At 44.7% G+C, this 17946-nt stretch overlaps 1 protein-coding gene across 1 annotated transcript in view; it reads right to left on the minus strand.

Moving 5' to 3' along the window:
• Nucleotides 1-3736: 3736 nt before the first annotated feature.
• Nucleotides 3737-17946, minus strand: part of LOC109880513 (sodium channel protein type 2 subunit alpha-like) — a 36574-nt gene continuing 22364 nt past the window's right edge. The window contains 13 exon segments of the mRNA XM_031824328.1: nucleotides 3737-6185; nucleotides 6305-6575; nucleotides 6820-6924; nucleotides 7739-7876; nucleotides 8114-8167; nucleotides 8490-8765; nucleotides 9702-9824; nucleotides 10093-10266; nucleotides 10722-10876; nucleotides 11319-11454; nucleotides 15690-16235; nucleotides 16448-16804; nucleotides 17073-17246. Coding sequence (XP_031680188.1) covers nucleotides 4954-6185; nucleotides 6305-6575; nucleotides 6820-6924; nucleotides 7739-7876; nucleotides 8114-8167; nucleotides 8490-8765; nucleotides 9702-9824; nucleotides 10093-10266; nucleotides 10722-10876; nucleotides 11319-11454; nucleotides 15690-16235; nucleotides 16448-16804; nucleotides 17073-17246 — 3741 coding nt within the window. The 3' untranslated portion in view covers nucleotides 3737-4953.

The raw sequence follows: 17946 nt of genomic DNA on the forward strand, positions 1-17946 counted from the left end.
TATTAAAGGAAGACTAAATCTAAATACACATAAATATTGCTGTTTCAGTTTATAGGTTATTTTTTTAAAGTCTGTGTCAACACCCATTTTTCAGTTCCAAATGTAGCCTCTGAAATCCCCAGAGAAAACCAGTGCCATGTTGTCTGTCCCGCCCACAGAGTCAGAGTGAGATGGATTCTCCGGAATGTGTCTGTTCCCCAGGGTAACACATAGCTAAGACTGCTGTCTTGCGCTCAAGACCGGAAGGTTGCAAGTTCAAACCCCCGAGCTGACAAGGTACAAATCTATCCTTCTGCCCCTGAACAGGCTGTTAACCCACTGTTCCTATGCCGTCATTGAAAATAAGAATTTGTTCTTAACTGACTTGCCTAGTTAAATAAAGGTAAAGAAAAAAAGTACATTAGGTAATGCAACTGATCTCAGCAACGGATTATTCCAGGATGTACAGTACCTGCGGAGAGTATTCAGACGCCTTGAGTTTTTCCACATTTTGTTAGGTTACAGCCTTATTCTAAAATGTATTTAAAAAAACAGTTTTCCTCATCAATCTACACACAATACCCCATAATGACAAAGAACGTTTAGGCTCTGTCTGGGACATTCGGAGACTTGTCCCGAAGCCACTCCTGCGTTGTCTTGGCTGTGTGCTTAGGGTTGTTGTCCTGTTGGAAGGAGAACCTTTGCCCCCCAGTCTGAGGTCCTGAGCGCTCTGGAGCAGGTTTTCATCAAGGATCTCTCTGTGCTTTGCTCTGTTCATCATTCCCTCGATCCTGACTGGTCACGCAGTCCCTGCCGCTGAAAAACACCCCCACAGCATGATGCTGTCACCACCATGCTTCACCGTAGGGATTCTGCCAGGTTTCCTCCAGATGTGATGCTTGGCATTCAGGCCAAAGAGTTGAATCTTGGTTTCATCAGACCAGAGAATCTTGTTCCTCATGGTCTGAGAGGCTTTAGGTGCATTTTGGCAAACTTCCAAGTTGGCTGTCATATGCCTTTTACTTTGGAGTGGCTTCTGTCTGGCCACTCTACCATAAAGGCGTGATTGGTGGAGTGTTGCAGAGATGGTTGTCCTTCTGGAAGGTTCTTCCATCTCCACAGAGGAACTCTGGACCTCTGTCAGTGACCATTGGGTTCTTGGTCACTTCCCTGACCAAGGCCCTTCTCCACGATTGCTCAATTTGGCCGGGCGGCCTGCTCTAGGAAGAGTCTTGGTGGTTCCAAACTTCTTCCATTTAAGAATGATGAAGGCCACTGTGTTCTTGGGGACCTTCAATGCTGCAAAAATTGTTTGGTACCCTTCCTCAGATCTGTGCCTCAACATAATCCTGTCTCGGAGCTCTACTGACAATTCCTTCGACCTCATGGCTTGGTTTTTGCTCTGACATGCACTGTCAACTGTGGGACCTTATATAGACAGGTGTGTGCCTTTCCAAATCATGTCCAGTCAATTGAATTTACCAGAGGTGGACTCCATTCAAGTTGTAGAAACATCTCAAGGATGATCAATGGAAACATGAGTCTCATAGCAAAGGGTCTGAATACTTATGTAAATAAGGTATTTCAGTTTATGTTTAATGCATTTTCAAACATGTCTGTTTTTGCTTTGTCATTATGGTATTGTGTGTGTAGATTGCTGAGTTTTTAAAATGTATTAATCCATTTTTGAATAAGGCTGAATAAGGTATGTGGGAAAAGTCAAGGGGTCTGAATACTTTCTGAAGGCACTGTATGTATTGTTATTTAGTATAACGTCAGTTATAGCGAATACTATTCTGATCATGTTCATACCTTCAAAAGTAGCGATTGTAGTGAATTGAGAAATATTCAGAAAATACATTAGGAACAAGGTCATGGTTTTAAACTGAGTGTCAAATCAAAGTCTTTAGATGTCAGTCCCATGCTATACCTCTATACCTGGATAGTTGACAACAGATTTAATCATGTCTAAATTATGGCTTAATGAGGAGTTCAGTGACAACATTGAAATAATCATTAGTACATGAATTAAAATATTTTTACAATTACATAATACAAATACAAAAACATTATAATAGGTTGTACGGTTTGACTCAATGGAACTTGATGACAAAACCAAAATTCCCTTGCTTACTGTGTTTGCCTATGGGGGGTTATTGTTTATTGCCCATTTGTGCTGTTGCTGAGCAACTATTGCTAGGTAATCATGGAAATGATTCTCAAGAGTTCAACAGACATAATAACCTACTATAATGACATAATTTGAGTAGTTAATTGAGCACATAAGTTCAGCCTACTGCATGATTTGAGCCAGTCAACAAGCACTCATAAAACATGTTTATTGAAAAAGCTCGTTGAAATCAGCCAGAAGTGCTACCCAGACTGTTTGTGTGTCTCCCAGCCTCTAGGTGGAGCCACTGACCTTGTTTTGCAGGGAGTCCTCTCTTTGGTGGCAGGCAGGTTAGGGTGTAAGTTGGTCCTGTCTTCCCACCTCACAAAAGACTTGTATGGATTAAAGCGCAGGGATATGAAGGCAGTTCATCGATACTATGCATATACTGTAGTACTGTACAGTATAATAAGTGTATTACATGGCTTCTGATCATGGTGTTTATTTCTGATGCAGGGAAGGAGGGAAGGAAAGGGGTTGGGAAGGGTATGCCTGCTCGCAACAAGGTATTGTGGGTAGGCAGTTGGGAAACACTACTGATCAATCAAGAGCGGGGGAGCTGTGATGTAAGGTTGCCAAGCAACAGCAGGGGAGAATCTGGCGGCAGGTTCAGCAAAGTGTTTTGAGGCAGTAAGGGCGGCGGTAATCTCATTCTCTCTCCCTCTGTATACAGCTCATATACAGTATGTCTCCCAGCTGCCTATTGACCATTCAACATGCTAACAATAGATTGCATAATGCAATAGTTTCATCTGACTGAAAATATTCTGTGTACAAAGAATTGCTTTCCAAAATCGGTTTTATTTTAGAAATCTTGATTTTGTGTTTTGTGGTCACATCTTTGGTTCTAACAAAAATGTCACTTGTCACACATTTGCAAATGTATACATTTCAGTGTAACATGAAGTTCAACCACATGGATGACCCCTTCAAACCAGATATACAGCAACATCCAGCAATCGTCATACCTTTCTCTTTTAAGCTATGCTCTATCAGAAAGTAACAGGTGTGTAAAAACAAATATGTTCTTTACTCTTTAGAATGTTTCCATTCATGTTAGCAGATGAGCTGATACTAGTCCTGACCTGCATGCCCTTCACTAACACACTACCTGAAGGAAAAATGGCTGCCAATTGCTTTATGGCTCATATCTACAGAAATGTGGACCATACACGTGTTTCATGTGTCAATGTGTGCAGAATGTAAAACAAGTTGTAGAAAAATGGCAAATTAAACCTTACTTCAAAAAGCAACAGTAGTTACAGTAGAAGCACTATTTATGATACTTGTAATACAAGTAAACTGTAGACCCACAGTCACACACACGCTCACATAATACCCTTTGGGGGTGGCCATTAAAAGCTAAACAAGTGCTCTTACATCAAATGGAAGTGTTATGCATACTGTGGGTCTATATAGTACACCATACTATTTATAAATTGAACCAAATCACTATGTTGAAAGAATCAGGCTTTGAATTAAAGTCATTAATGAACTATGAGTACAGTGTGCAGCACAGACGAGTGCTAAACTCAATGCCAGGTGTCATATGCACATATTATAATGGATTTAGACACCGTTGAAAAAGACCATCAATGTGTTCCCTTTATTATATTTTTGTTAGTCACCTTTCTTTACAAGAGCGTTTCGACAGAAACAAGGAGTGGAGAGAGAGAGAGAGAGAGAGAGAGACAGAGACACAGAGAGAGAGAGAGACAGAGAGAGAGACAGAGAGACACAGAGAGAGAGAGACACAGAGAGAGAGAGAGAGAGAGAGAGAGAGAGAGAGAGAGAGATTAAAATACATCTGTCGGACACATTGCTTTGTGACAATGAAGGTCTACGAAGATGAAGAAGATCTCATTGAATCCCTCCCAATGGATCTGTTGACATACATTCAGGATCTCTGTGTCCATGGGCGTGTTCATAGAAACAGCGTGGGGAGAACAACAGCAAATCATATAGAGGTACAAGATATATCTTTGCCAAGTGTCACCGATGATAGGTTGTGGAATTAAGCGTGTGCATAATGTAACGTTCACGTGATAAAGAACCTTGCCTGAGATCTGAAGACCTGGGTTAGCTCCCCGAGCTAAGTCTCAGACCTTACCTCAGCGGGCTAGCACAGTCTTGTGGTGTGCAGGAGACCCGATTAGTTACATATACAGTATCTATGCTTATTCCCAGAGGGATACACGAAAACTGCGGCCTGAGCACAAAGAGTTCTGGGAGTAACAAAACGCATGTGGTGTTAGTATTGGAACATGGATTTGTTAAGTCGCTGAGTTTTGCTGTACATGGTGTTCTTAAAACCGTGAAAAGCAGTGGACACATTCTCACAATTACACGATAAAACATTCCTTACCATAAAAAAAAGAAGTTATACAAAAATGCAAGAACCTTAAGTAACACGGCGACCGTTATTCAAGACACTGGATGTATGATGATAGCAGCAGCACTAGCTACAGAAAACTTCACAGTATACACAGGTGTGTCAGATAGTAACACTCAACAGAAAATCACAAGCGGTTTCGCAACGGCTTTTTGAGTTGCCGTCTTTCACTTACTCCTGGCAGTGATACATAACAATAATCTTCCGCTGCCTTGTTACTATGTAACCCCCTGGAACAGTCCCCTTAAATGGCTCCAAACCTGCTCTCTGGCCTCAGCCTTAGCTAGCTACATATCAGTTTGGCCTAGCACCCAACACCACCACACACCCTACACCAACACATTAGCATTTAGCATTTAGCATACATCGATAATCCAAAACTGTAAACAAGTTTCCCTTCAAAGCAAACGTCTCAGTACTCATCATTTCTCCTCTTGTTCACTTGTTTATTTTGCTCTCTTAGATCTTTCTCTCTGTCCTCTTTCTCCCTCTGTTCTTTCTCATATTTGTCCTTTTCCGACTTTGTGGCACTGTTGTACGAAGGCAGCGAGGCGGTGGAGGACGTCATGTCCATTTTCTCTGTGGAGGTGGAGTTGTCAGCAAACTTCCCTATCACCAGCACCTCCTTGTCCTCCAGCTCGCACATCACGCTGCCTTTAGGCTGCTCCTTGTAGAGCTCTGCTGCTTTCTTCAGGGCGAGTCGGGCCAGGTAGCGCCTAAAGGACCTCTGGATCACCACGGCAGACATGTCTTCCTGCTTGCGCCGCAAGGTACTGGTGATGGGTTCGTAGGAGACTTTGGAGGGGTTGGAGGCCATGAAGCGCTCCTCCATCTGGCCCCGGAGGAGGTCCAAGCCTTCGCCCTCTCCCAGGACACGCTTGGTGAAGGCAAACAGGATGTCAAGGCAGTGGATGCGCTCCCCGCTGACCATGGGCAGATCCATTTTGATCAGCTGGATGTGGTTGGGCTTGGCCATTCGCAGCGGTGGGTCCAAAGCGTCTGCAAAGTCCGACAGCTTGTCGTACTCCACAAACTGCGTGGCGTCCGGGTCGAAGCGCTCCCACACCTCGTAGAACATCTCAAAGTCGTCCTCGCTCAGCGGCTCGGCCGACTCCTCTGTGGCCACGCTGAAGTTCTCCAGGATGACGGCGATGTACATGTTGACCACGATGAGGAAACAGATGATGATGTAGCTGACGAAGAAGAACATGGCCACTGGCGGGTTGCCGCAGTTTCCCCGGTACAAGGTGCCTGGGTGCTCCATCTGGCTGTCGCAGTCGGGCTCCTTCTTGTTGAGGATGGGCGCCAGGAGGCCGTCCCAGCCCGCCGACGTGGTGATCTGGAACAGGCAGAGCATGCTGTTGCCGAACGTCTCGAAGTTGAACATGTCGTCGATTCCCGCCTCGTGCTTGACGTAGGCGAAGTTGGACATGCCGAAGATGGCGTAGATGAACATGACCAGGAAGAGCAGGAGGCCAATGTTAAACAGGGCAGGAAGTGACATCATCAAGGCGAACAAAAGCGTCCGGATGCCCTTGGCGCCCTTGATGAGACGGAGGATGCGGCCGATTCTGGCAAGTCGGATGACTCGGAATAGCGTTGGGGAAACAAAGTACTTCTCAATCAATTCTGATAAAAACATACCTGTAAGGACAGAGACAAAAACCACACCAATTAAACACATACAATTTCTCAGTTACAACTCCAAACATTCTGAATGCTACATTTTGATTCAAAAGACTACGAAGAGTCGGGGTTCTTACCTACGATTGAAAGGATGACAACGACAAAGTCAAACACGTTCCAGCCAATGGTGAAGTAGTAATGGCGGAGGGATATCATTTTGAGCGTACACTCCCCAGTGAAGAGCACTATAAAGACAAAGTTAATCCAGTGGAGGATTTTTTCCCTCTCTGGTGTCTGGTCATCCTCTTCCACCATCATAGTGACCATGTTGAGGCAGATGAGGATCATGATGACAATGTCAAAAGCCTGCTTCGTTACGAAGTCAAACACACAGCCTTGGAATGCATTCTAGAACGGAAAGACAGATGAAGGGAGAGAGAGAAACAGAGGTAGAGAGCGATAGAAATATATATGTTTTTAATGATCATTATAGTGAGAATTCAAAATAAATATTGATTTACAATATTTGTTCTTTTGCTATGAGAAATCAGTCTTAAATAAATATTGGTTCTTAATCAGTCTTGAATATTTGAGCTACTGTTTGTGTGAATGGTTATTGTAATATCAATAGGTTTCAATATCAGTGTCAAACCGTTGGCCTGGGAATAGGCTTCTGGGGCTTCTTGGAGCCGAGCTTCTTCATGGCGTTGTAGTACTTCTTCTGTTCCTCTGTCATGAAGATGTCCTGACCTCCAAAGTAAAGGGAACAATACAAAACCTGGTAAAAACCCAACACATGTACACCCAGAGCATGTCTGTCTGTCTGTCTGTCTGTCTGTCTGTCTGTCTGTCTGTCTGTCTGTCTGTCTGTCTGTCTGTCTGTCTGTCTGTCTGTCTGTCTGTCTGTCTGTCTGTCTGTCTGTCTGTCTGTCTGTCTGTCTGTCTGTCTGTCTGTCTGTCTGTCTGTCTGTCTGTCTGTCTGTCTGTCTGTCTGTCTGTCTGTCTGTCTGTCTGTCTGTCTGTGTCTGTGTCTGTGTCTGTGTCTGTGTCTGTGTCTGTGTCTGTGTCTGTGTCTGTGTCTGTGTCTGTTTCTCTGTCTGTCTGTTGGTCTGTCTCTCCCTTTCTGTGTGTGTCTGTCTGTCTGTCTCTCGCTCCAGTTTCTTTCAGTCATTGTTAGCTCAGGGCAAGGCACCCTTTTCAGATCTCTCTTTCTCATCCCTCTCTTCTCTCGATATCTCTCATGCTATTTTACGCTCTCTCCTCTTTCTCCTTGATCTTTCTTTCTTTCTTTCTTTTTCTCTTGTCTCCTCTGTCTCTGTATTATGGAGACTGCATTCACAGTGTTAGCTCTCTTAACAACTGGAAGGTGAATGTGTGTGTGTGTCTGACTCATATGCCTGCTGTATTATGAATCATCTCTCAGCTAACAGCAGGTTAGCTGAATGATGTGCTAACAATATCTCAGTGTAAACGAACACCTGGTCACTACTGCACAACTAATCAAATGGCAACCCAGACTATTTGCATTGCCCCCGCCCCACCCCTCCCCCTCTTTGATACTGAATACGTATCTTTTTCTTCTGTTGGTTGAAGTTGTCAATGATGACACCAATGAAGAGGTTGAGAGTGAAGAAGGAGCCAAAGATGATGAAGATGACAAAGTACAGATACATGTAGAGGTTCTGTTCATATTGGGGCTGAAGTTCCACCTGAAACACAAACAAGAAAGATATACAGTAAAATGTCTAATCATAGCACATATTACACCATATTCAAGTCAAACCCTTATTGACAGGTCATTCCTAAGGGGAAAAAAACACTTTTATTTTTATACAAAAGCCACGAAAACCCCATCAAATGTCAGCTCAAAACCTTAAATGCAAGAGTCAACCTGACTTTAAACTGTCAGCCATTCACCATGACCAGAGCCCCAAAGAAACACTTACATTACGAGAGTCCACAGCTGCGTACATGATGTCCATCCAACCTTTGAACGTTGCCTAGGAGCAGAGAACAGAGAACAGAATGAGGTACTCTCTGAGGGGTCACTCTCGAGTGGTTACTTACATCTGACTTCCCTGTTCCCTAGCTGCAGCCCTGCAGTCAGCCTCCGCTTCACTACTTTTAGTTAAGGAGAGCTATTTTGGTAGCAGGAAGAAAATATGAAATGAACAGTCTCAACACTCTGTCAAAGGTGCATAGCTACAGGTGAAGTTGGAAGTTATTATATACACATTTCATAATAACTACACTTTTAAACCAGATTTAAAGCATAATCTTCCTGAGCAATGTAAAACGGCAATAGACAACTGTCCCACTCACCACTTGCAACAAGGCCAAGTACCCGGCCCCGACATTATCAAAGTTGATCTTGACATTCTTCCATCGGGCGCTGTCATTGGCCAGGGCCAGACAGTCGCTCTTGTTGTTGACCACCTCGATGGGAAAGGTCTCGTCGTTGGTGGTGTTGACGCAGTGATAGTACTTCCCTGCGAACAGATTGACGCCCATGATGCTGAAGATGAGCCAGAAGATGAGGCACACCAGCAGCACGTTCATGATGGACGGAATGGCACCCAGGAGGGCGTTCACCACCACCTGTCAAATCACAGATGACACGGTTAGAGGGCTCGGTCAAATCGGTTCGCTGAGGTTTCTCTGGATAGGACTAGAAAGTAATGTGACCCAAGTTGTTGAGTGAGATAAAGTTGAAGCTGAAATGCACACTCTTGGTGCTCAAGAAAACATGGATTTCTAGGCTTATCCAAGAAGCCTGGTTACCATAGATGATAACATATGCAATAATAATATAATCATACATGTATAGGGAGGGTTAATAGAGCTGGTAATATGGAGATATTGTGTTAGAAACACATGAGAATATGTGTACAGTATTTTCACTGTGTTATTTTCAGTACAAAGCATGTTACTAGCACTACCACAGAGGGTTAACAAGAGTTTGACAGTTAACTATTTGAGGAAAGGAAAAGGGAAGAGACGCTCTTTCAAAGGAGTGGCGACGGAGCACATTTAACCACTCAAAACAGAAAGAAAACCTTAGAAGAGTCAGGATGAAGTCACAACAGTGTTTTACTGCAAATGAAAAGACACACAAAGAAAAATATTTACACATCAAAAGCAACATCGAGGCAGAGCAATGTCAGAGAACATCGATATAGAATCTATCGACACAATGTGGAGAAAGTCATGCAGATACACACAACGAGAGACGTATCTCGAAATCCAGCTCTATACACAGGCATGCGTCCATTTAAAATACATTGCTGGTTCCTATTTTCCTCCTTCTACAGGCCTAAGCCACTTAAAAAGGACTGCGGCTAAGAATTCTACATGATGTCAAATGTAACAAGGCACTACTCTCCTAAAATAAGTTACATTTAGTAATTACATGTAGTTATTTTCAAGAGACTCAATTGCTGTGGACCTTCTGTCGTAACAAATATCCTAAAAGCTGCTTGAGAGGCTCTTTCTGATTGCAGTTCAGTACGAAACATGTTCTCCAGTAACCCTTACCCTCATGCCCTCGAACCGTGACAAGGCCCTCAGGGGTCTTAAGGCCCGCAGTGTTCGTAGAGACTTGATGGCACTCAGCTCTGAGTAGCCTAACGCATTGGCTACCAAGCTCACCAGAGACACCTGAGAGAGAGAGAGAGAGAGAGAGAGAGAGAGAGAAATAACAATATCAGGAGAGACATTTGCACAAGGAGAGGTATGTGCGGCACATGGGTAAGAAAAATGTAATGTGATTTCCATTCATTCCAATTGGTGAATGAATGATCACAAAATTAATCAAATCACTTTCAATTGCTTGCCAAAGCTAAGATTTGAATGAATCTACTGACAAAGCCCGTTCAAGGTCACCATGTGTGTACGGAGATCGCATACAACTCCAGCAAATGCATACATCAACAATGAGGAAGTCCAGCCAACACCAGGCGTTGGTGAAGTACTTCTTGAATCCGTAGGCCACCCACTTCAGCAGCATCTCCAGGATGAAGATATAAGTGAAGACTTTGTCTGCGTACTCCAGCACTACCTTAATGGTCTTCCTCTGCTCTATGTAAATGTCTTCAAACGCCTACACGGAGACACAAACAAGGAATCAAGCATCAGATAGTTGACAGTGCCTGAGGTCTGGGCTAAGGTCATGTTTGTCAAGTGTTTTGAGTCACACAGTAGGTTGGTGTTTTTTGGGTCAAATGTAGGGCTCTGAGTTTTTTCTGAACACAAGACCTGACCAGGAAATACTCTGGTCCCTAGTTATGCATATGGATCAGAGTTTTCCCTGTCCAGACTCAACCCTACTGAGGAGTACACTCTGATCAATCAACGTTTCAGTTTTCAGTTCAAGGCAGAAGGGTCAGGCTAACCAAGAAGCCATAAAGCTCATCTTCACTCTACATCAAAGTAAGCAGACTGTAATTATTTGACACTCCCATTGTGATGTAAAGACAACTAGAGCACACGTTTACTTGACTTTTCTTAAAGGAGCGGTACAACATTACACAGGCCAGGTGAGTAGCAGCCACTCACCAGAGCTCCACTGCTGAGCAGGATCATGAAAATGATTAAGGTCTCGAACCAGTTGTGTTCCACGATGATGAAACACGTCTTCCTCAAGGTCCACCACATCTTCCACTTTCCCTGCTCAACATTGACCTGGCAACACTGGAACCTGAGCACACAGCCTGGGAGAGACAGAGAGAGAGAGAGACAGAGAGACAGAGAGAGAGAGAGAGGCAGAGAGAGAGAGAGACAGAGAGAGACAGAGAGAGACAGAGAGAGAGACACAGAGAGAGAGACACAGAGAGAATCAGAGAGAGGGAGAGACAGAGAGAGAGAGAGAGAGAGAGAGAGAGAGACAGAGACAGAGACAGAGACAGAGACAGAGACAGAGAGTCGATAAAATAATGCCTTGTCCTTGACTGAAACAAAACTGTCCTCCCATTTTTCAAACAGTTGCCCCCCTATCAGAGCTCGGAATTCCCTTTAGACTACTTCTAATGTTTGAAAGGACAAAGTATGTCAAAGATAAAGCTTCTGTCTCTGTCAGTCTCTCAAACCTTCCTCTCGCCAGCCCCCCCCCCCTCTTCCTCATCCTCTCCCCCAGATCCTCCCTCCCTCCCTCACCATCAGTGAAGCAGTTCTCTGGGTCCTCTGACTCCTCGTCCTCCAGCTCCACTGACTCAGCTCTATCCCCCGGGGGCCCGATATCCACCGAGCTGCCCTCCGACGAGGTAAGTTGCCGGGACTCTACAGGTAGCTTCTATACGGGGGGGGGGGGAGTGAGAGAACCAGCACGTTTAACCAGACAATGTCTACAGTAACACAGCCCCAGCCCTTCTCACCAGCTCCCTCCATAGAGGAGAAAACCTTCTGAGCTACTAGAGATCTTGAGATTCTTGCAATGGTTCATTCTCCATTGTCATGGACTGTAACAGTACAGTAGTCCCACCAGATACTTTGGTCTGGACTGGAGACATGACTTTGGCTTAAATATAAACTCAAGAGTTGGACCCGTTTCATCATTATAATCATCATTACATGCAGCGTCGATCAAACGTACCTACAGGCTTTGGGATCAGTTTGATCAGGGGATATCCAATCACACAGCACCTGGTAGCAACAATACACGCTACAGGGAGAGGTTGGTGTTACAATGCACTGTGGGTATGTTTGATATCGGCTCAGACAGTCGAAGGGGGCATGCAGTATTCCAGTGCATTTCCAATCCTGAAATCGGAAAACAAGCAAGAGAACGTGGGCTGACGGATTTTCATGTCCACTGAAAAATGGCCCAGGATTTGATTGGTTGATAGCCCCATCGATCAAAAGACGATAGCGAATCAATTCCCCCCTCTTCCCTCCCTCCCCCGAAATACTGAACATTCTCCTCTTTGACATGAAAACATTTTTTTTTGCCCATCCTTAAAAAAAAAACAGTGTTCACAAGCTTCGGTCTCTGTTTGGGGAAAATAAATGGGTATTACCACGTCAGCTAACCAGCAAAACCCAGTACTGTGCACTGTTTACAAGACAGCATGTGGTCTGGAGCTATCAGATAATAATAATATCATGAATACTAATATAACATTAGATGCAGTGTGACCATGCTACCCAGAAAACATACAGGGGAGACACAGCTAAATGGGGTACTCTGTTGTAATTATCCACTGGAGACTAAGAGGAAATGTCCCATCTCTGGGGCTGACTAGTACTACTGTCCTTATTCTTTGCTATTGGCAGGATAAGCATTGGATTATAATGCACACTTTGACATTAGAGCCCTGCAATCCATGCAAGTCATCCATAATACAGTAGTAGAGATATTATTATATTTCTAAATATATAATCTATATGCTGATTTGTCTCCCGAGTGGCGCAGCGGTCTAAGGCACTGCACCTCAGTGCTAGAGGCGTCACTACAGACCCTGGTTAGATTTCCAGGCTGTATCACAACTGGCTGTGATTGGGAGTCCCATAGGGCGGCGCACAATTGGCCCAGCGTCGTCCGGGTTCGGGTTTGGCCGGGGTAGGGGAGGGTTTGACCGGGGTAGGGGAGGGTTTGACCGGGGTAGGGGAGGGTTTGGCCGGGGTAGGGGAGGGTTTGGCCGGGGTAGGGGAGGGTTTGGCCGGGGTAGACCGTCATTGTAAATAAGAATTTGTTCTTAACTGACTTACCTAGTTAAATAAAGGTTAAATACATTTTTTTTTAAATGCAATACAGTGTTCTGTGTACTGTATGGTGAGAAGGTCTAGCTTAGCTCCGTAGGTTGGAATCCCTGTCCTGTTTTCATTGATAAAACATGGTGCAATGTCTAGAGAGTTTGGGGCGTCTGGTTGGCTGGCAGACAGAGGAGTAACATGCCATCAGTACTCGACAGTGCAGCAGGTCTGATTGCCGTGGGACCCAGTTAATACGTAGTGGGAACAATGGAAGCATGCTGCCCTGCCCGCTCCACGCCCCTCCCGCCCCGAGATGCACAATGTTCCCGAAGGAGGGGTGGCGCTCTCTCTAACTCTTTCTTTCTCTCTCTACACCGCTCTCTCTCTCACACATATTATATCCCCCCTCTCGCACATGTTCTCTATTCCTTCCTTCCGCACCCTCTCTATACCTCTCTCACACACATTCTACCTCTCCCTCTGTCTCACTCATTTTCTCATCTGGCTTGCTTCCGTCCTTTCCGTCTCCCTCCCTCTCTCTACTCTTTCACACATCTTCTCCTTCTCTCTCTTTCCCAGTCTCTCTCTCTCTCTCTGCCATCTCTCTCTCTTTGTTCAGGGTGAAGGCTATATATAAATTGAGGGTGCCCTCCTGCCATGCCTTAGGAAGGCAATATGTAATTTGTGTCTTGATTTCAATTGTTTGCTATAATTGTTGCATCAGTATGGTATGGCTGACGGTATGCCACCACTAATCTACCAGGGTTTCAAAGAGACTAATATTCAGACTCCAAAACATTCGCTAGATCTGCACAGGGAGAAAATGTAACCCTCGTGATCTTAACCTACAGTACTTTGGGCAAAATTAATTAATTTAATCTATGTCTCTTCCTCTCCTCATTTTCTCTCTTCATCAATTCTCTGTTATTTTTTTTCTCCAATCTTGGGGTGAACAATGTGAATCACCTCCAAAATCAATACAAACCAAGCAAGGAAATCAAAAACAAGTCACATGACTCCACCTATCAATGGGAAAAGTGGGTGCAGCTCATTCATAATGGTGTGGAAAGTACAAAAAAGCCTGATGTTCAAATTAGAAATAAAAAATGAGATAAAATACAAAGCAGGTGGGGGTGGGGTTTATTCAGGCAGAGAACGAAAAAATAGGCAATCCATTGAAACAAATGCAAGACACATATTGGTTGGTTCTGTTAAATGGCATAGGCAGTCCTCATGGTTAGTGCTATGTAGAATAAAATGGTCTTACAAGTCTCCTCTCTCTCACTGACAACCTTGTGAGCGTCTGTAACACAGCTGCAATAACAAACGGTGGGTTAAGCAAGGTAATGTGATACAACCATGAGCCAGCACATAATGTACAGTACAACCTCTATGTCTGTTTTCATCAGCTGCCAGGCACATAGCGACACAGGTTATCAGCGTCCACACACATCCATGAGCCTCCACACACATCCATGAGCCTCCACACACATCCATGAGCCTCCACACACATCCATGAGCCTCCACACACATCTATGAGCCTCCACACACATCCATGAGCCTCCACACACATCTATGAGCCTCCACACACATCCATGAGCCTCCACACACATCCATGAGCCTCCACACACATCCATGAGCCTCCACACACATCCATGAGCCTCCACACACATCCATGAGCCTCCACACACATCCATGAGTATACTCAGTCAACCAGATAACACACACACACACACACACACATCAGCCCATTATAGATATCTAATGAAAACATAGGCCATTCTGACTCATTATCTGTAGTGACTGTACTGTCGTCTTATGCAACGTCATTGTTTTGACGCTTAGGGCTTTATAAAAGTACACTACAGCTCCCTGGATTGTGGACTAGGCTCGAAAGACATGATGCAATGACTCAATGAGTCAGCAAAATATCTAGTTGGTAACTGCCTCTGGAAAGTCTGGACTTCTCAGATTCTATCCATTGATGTGTAGTGGTAAAAAAAAAGAATAGCTGAACAAAGTAACGCTGTCTATATTTTCAATGCATTTTTCCTCTTTAGGTGGGTAAACGCCTGGCGAGATTAAAAGGTTTGTGAACGCCGATTATGTCCCTTCCACTTCACCACTGATTCTGTTTACAGATCTACGTCAAACACAGCAGACTTTGGTCAAATACATATGACAAAAACGTTGAAATACCGTAGAGTTGCGCTGTATTTAGCTTGCCTGACAAAATGGAACCAATGGCACAGTCCCAAACGTGTAAACCAATGGAATAGTCCAACATTTGTAATCCAATAAGCCTTGTTCAACCATCCTGATCTCCCGAGCTCACATTCTGTTTCACTACACATGACATGAAATGGGAGCACACATGGCTAGCTATGGTTCACAAGGCTAGTAAAACCAATGGAATTGTCCCAATAGTGTTAAATAATGGAATCATCCCAAAAGTGTAAACCAATGGAATTGTCCCAAAAGTGTAAACCAATGGAATAGTCCCAAAAGCGCCCACTCTGCTTAAGGTCAAGCTAAATCACGGCACCTCCAGTATTTGACATAGTGTATTTGACCCAGATGTGACACACAGACACCACTCAAAGCTAACACAGACACCACTCAAAACTAACACAGACAGCACTCAAAACACAGACACCACTCAAAACTAACACAGACACCACTCAAAACTAACACAGACACCACTCAAAACTAACACAGACACCACTCAAAACTAACACAGACACCACTCAAAGATACCACAATTAAAAGATGTGATGGGACTGTGCTTGTTTCTACTGAACAGAGCGGCACAGGGTCTCTAGTCAAACCTCTTACCTCTTTGCTGCCCATCGACATTTCCTCGGAGGCCGAGTCGCTGCTGAAGTCCTCCGTGATAGCGGTCTCAAAGTCTGACTCGCACACCGCGATGGGCACACTCACCGTCAGGCTGGGGTTGTGGATGAACGACATGTAGTTGCACTCCTCCTTCGGGTAATTCTCCGTACTATCTCCTAGCCCCACCCCCAACCCCCCTCCGGGCCGCCCGTTCCCCTCCTTCAGATAGACCCCACTTGGATCTTTACTGATCTCGACCAACGTGTGATTTGAGATGCAGTTGCCCCCCTTGCCGTTGATGGAGCTGTGGAGCTCGTCCAGGGGCTTGCCCTCCTCCAGTGACCCCTCCTTGACCCCTTTGGTGGCTCCGCCCCCGAGGAACAGGCTCTGAATGACCTGTCGGATGGTCACCTTGACCCAGGCCATGCCCCTCTGGATGCGGCCCACAGCGATCTGCAGGTTGTTCATCTCGCTGTCGTCGTCTGTGGCCGCCAGGTTGTCGGCGCTAAAGGAGCTGAGCAGCAGGGCCAGGAACAGATTCAGGACCTGCAGAGACAGAGGGAGGAAAGGACCAGGAGGGAGGATAGTTAGAGGACATTCTGATCTGGGTTCAGTTGTTCATTTGGAGATATGGCAATGCTTAAAACATATCTGCTGTCCCAGATATTGACCACAAAAAGATTCATCACAAGTACAGTGATATCATCCATAGGTATGGGGATTCTGGGATATACAATGACGACAGTACAACCACCTACCACCAGGTTCCCTATAACCATGACCATCAGGAAGACGATGAGACACATGCTCTGGCCAGCCACCTCCATACAGTCCCACATGGTCTCGATCCACTCCCCACACAGCACCCGGAACACGATGAGGAACGAGTGGAAGAAGTCGTGCATGTGCCAGCGGGGCAGCTGGCAGTTGTCTGCGATCTTACACACACACTCCTTGTAGCTCTTGCCGAACAGCTGCATGCCCACCACGGCAAAGATGAACACGATGATGGCTAGGACCAGTGTCAAGTTTCCCAGCGCTCCCACCGAGTTACCGATGATCTTGATCAGCATGTTTAGGGTGGGCCAAGACTTGGCCAGTTTGAACACCCTCAACTGTTGACAAGAAGAATCACATCAGGAGTTCATTTTATTGTTCCCGGTTGTGACTACGGTATTAATATCTAGCGAGCATCAATCAACAAAGGGTGAAGATGAATATTAGCACTGTATCAAGGAGTATGTAAAAGAAAGAGCAACTGTTATTCCGCTAAGGAAGGGTAGTATAGTTATGTCTCCCGTAGAAATGTGTCAACTAGAAGGTACACAATCTGCTCTGACAGGGTCGACACGGGAGAAACTGGTGTCAGAAGTGGGATCTCACCAATCGGAAAGACCGGAGCACAGACAGGCCCTCTACATTGGCCAGGCCGAGCTCCATCAGACTCAGACTGACGATGATGCCGTCAAATATGTTCCATCCCTGTTGAAAGTAGTAGTAGGGGTCCAGAGCGATTAGCTTGAAACACATCTCAGCCGTGAAGATGCCTGTAAACACCTACACAGAGACAGAGACAGAGGCAGTAGTTAGATTTGAGCACGGTTAGACACACTTCCATAGACTGAGTGTTAATGGTTGTGTGGGTAGTGTGTGGGTTAAGCTTGGCTAGCCATACTTAATTTGGACCTATGGATAGTGGATAGATGTACATCGTTGTATACAGTTTCAATAGTATGTGGCCAACTTGGTGGCGGAATCTTAAAAATAGACTTAGACAATGAAACTGTGAAAAATAACAGATTGGGGATTTGGAAGGTGCCACGTGTGACTTTGAGGAGAAGCTATATCAGGTGCAAGAGATTTTCCTAACAAATTCATTACACATGAAAAAAGCAGCAGCGGACAATTTCTGAACTTTTATCAACCAGACCTGTACATCCAGGAATGGATCTCTATCATTTGTAACTGTTTCTGATGTATGTATTGTGAAGTATTGTTCAATAGATGTACTATGTAAGGCATTTATTCATCTGTGTTTCTATTTCACGATTCATTTTGACATATGCTATCAGATTGCTGAGTAAATGGTTCGGGAGTAAAAAGATATGTAAATATATACGATGCATTGTATGAAGAAAAAAATATACAATTAGAAATGGCCGTTAGGGGAGAAAACCAGCCCAGTGACAGTCTCTCTTTAACAGCTTGATATTTCGATAAAGCCTTGCAAGTTTACCTCAATAATGTCGAACACTCA

The sequence above is a fragment of the Oncorhynchus kisutch genome, linkage group LG5, assembly GCF_002021735.2.
Source record: "Oncorhynchus kisutch isolate 150728-3 linkage group LG5, Okis_V2, whole genome shotgun sequence".
In the NCBI taxonomy this organism is placed as follows: Eukaryota; Metazoa; Chordata; class Actinopteri; order Salmoniformes; family Salmonidae; genus Oncorhynchus; species Oncorhynchus kisutch.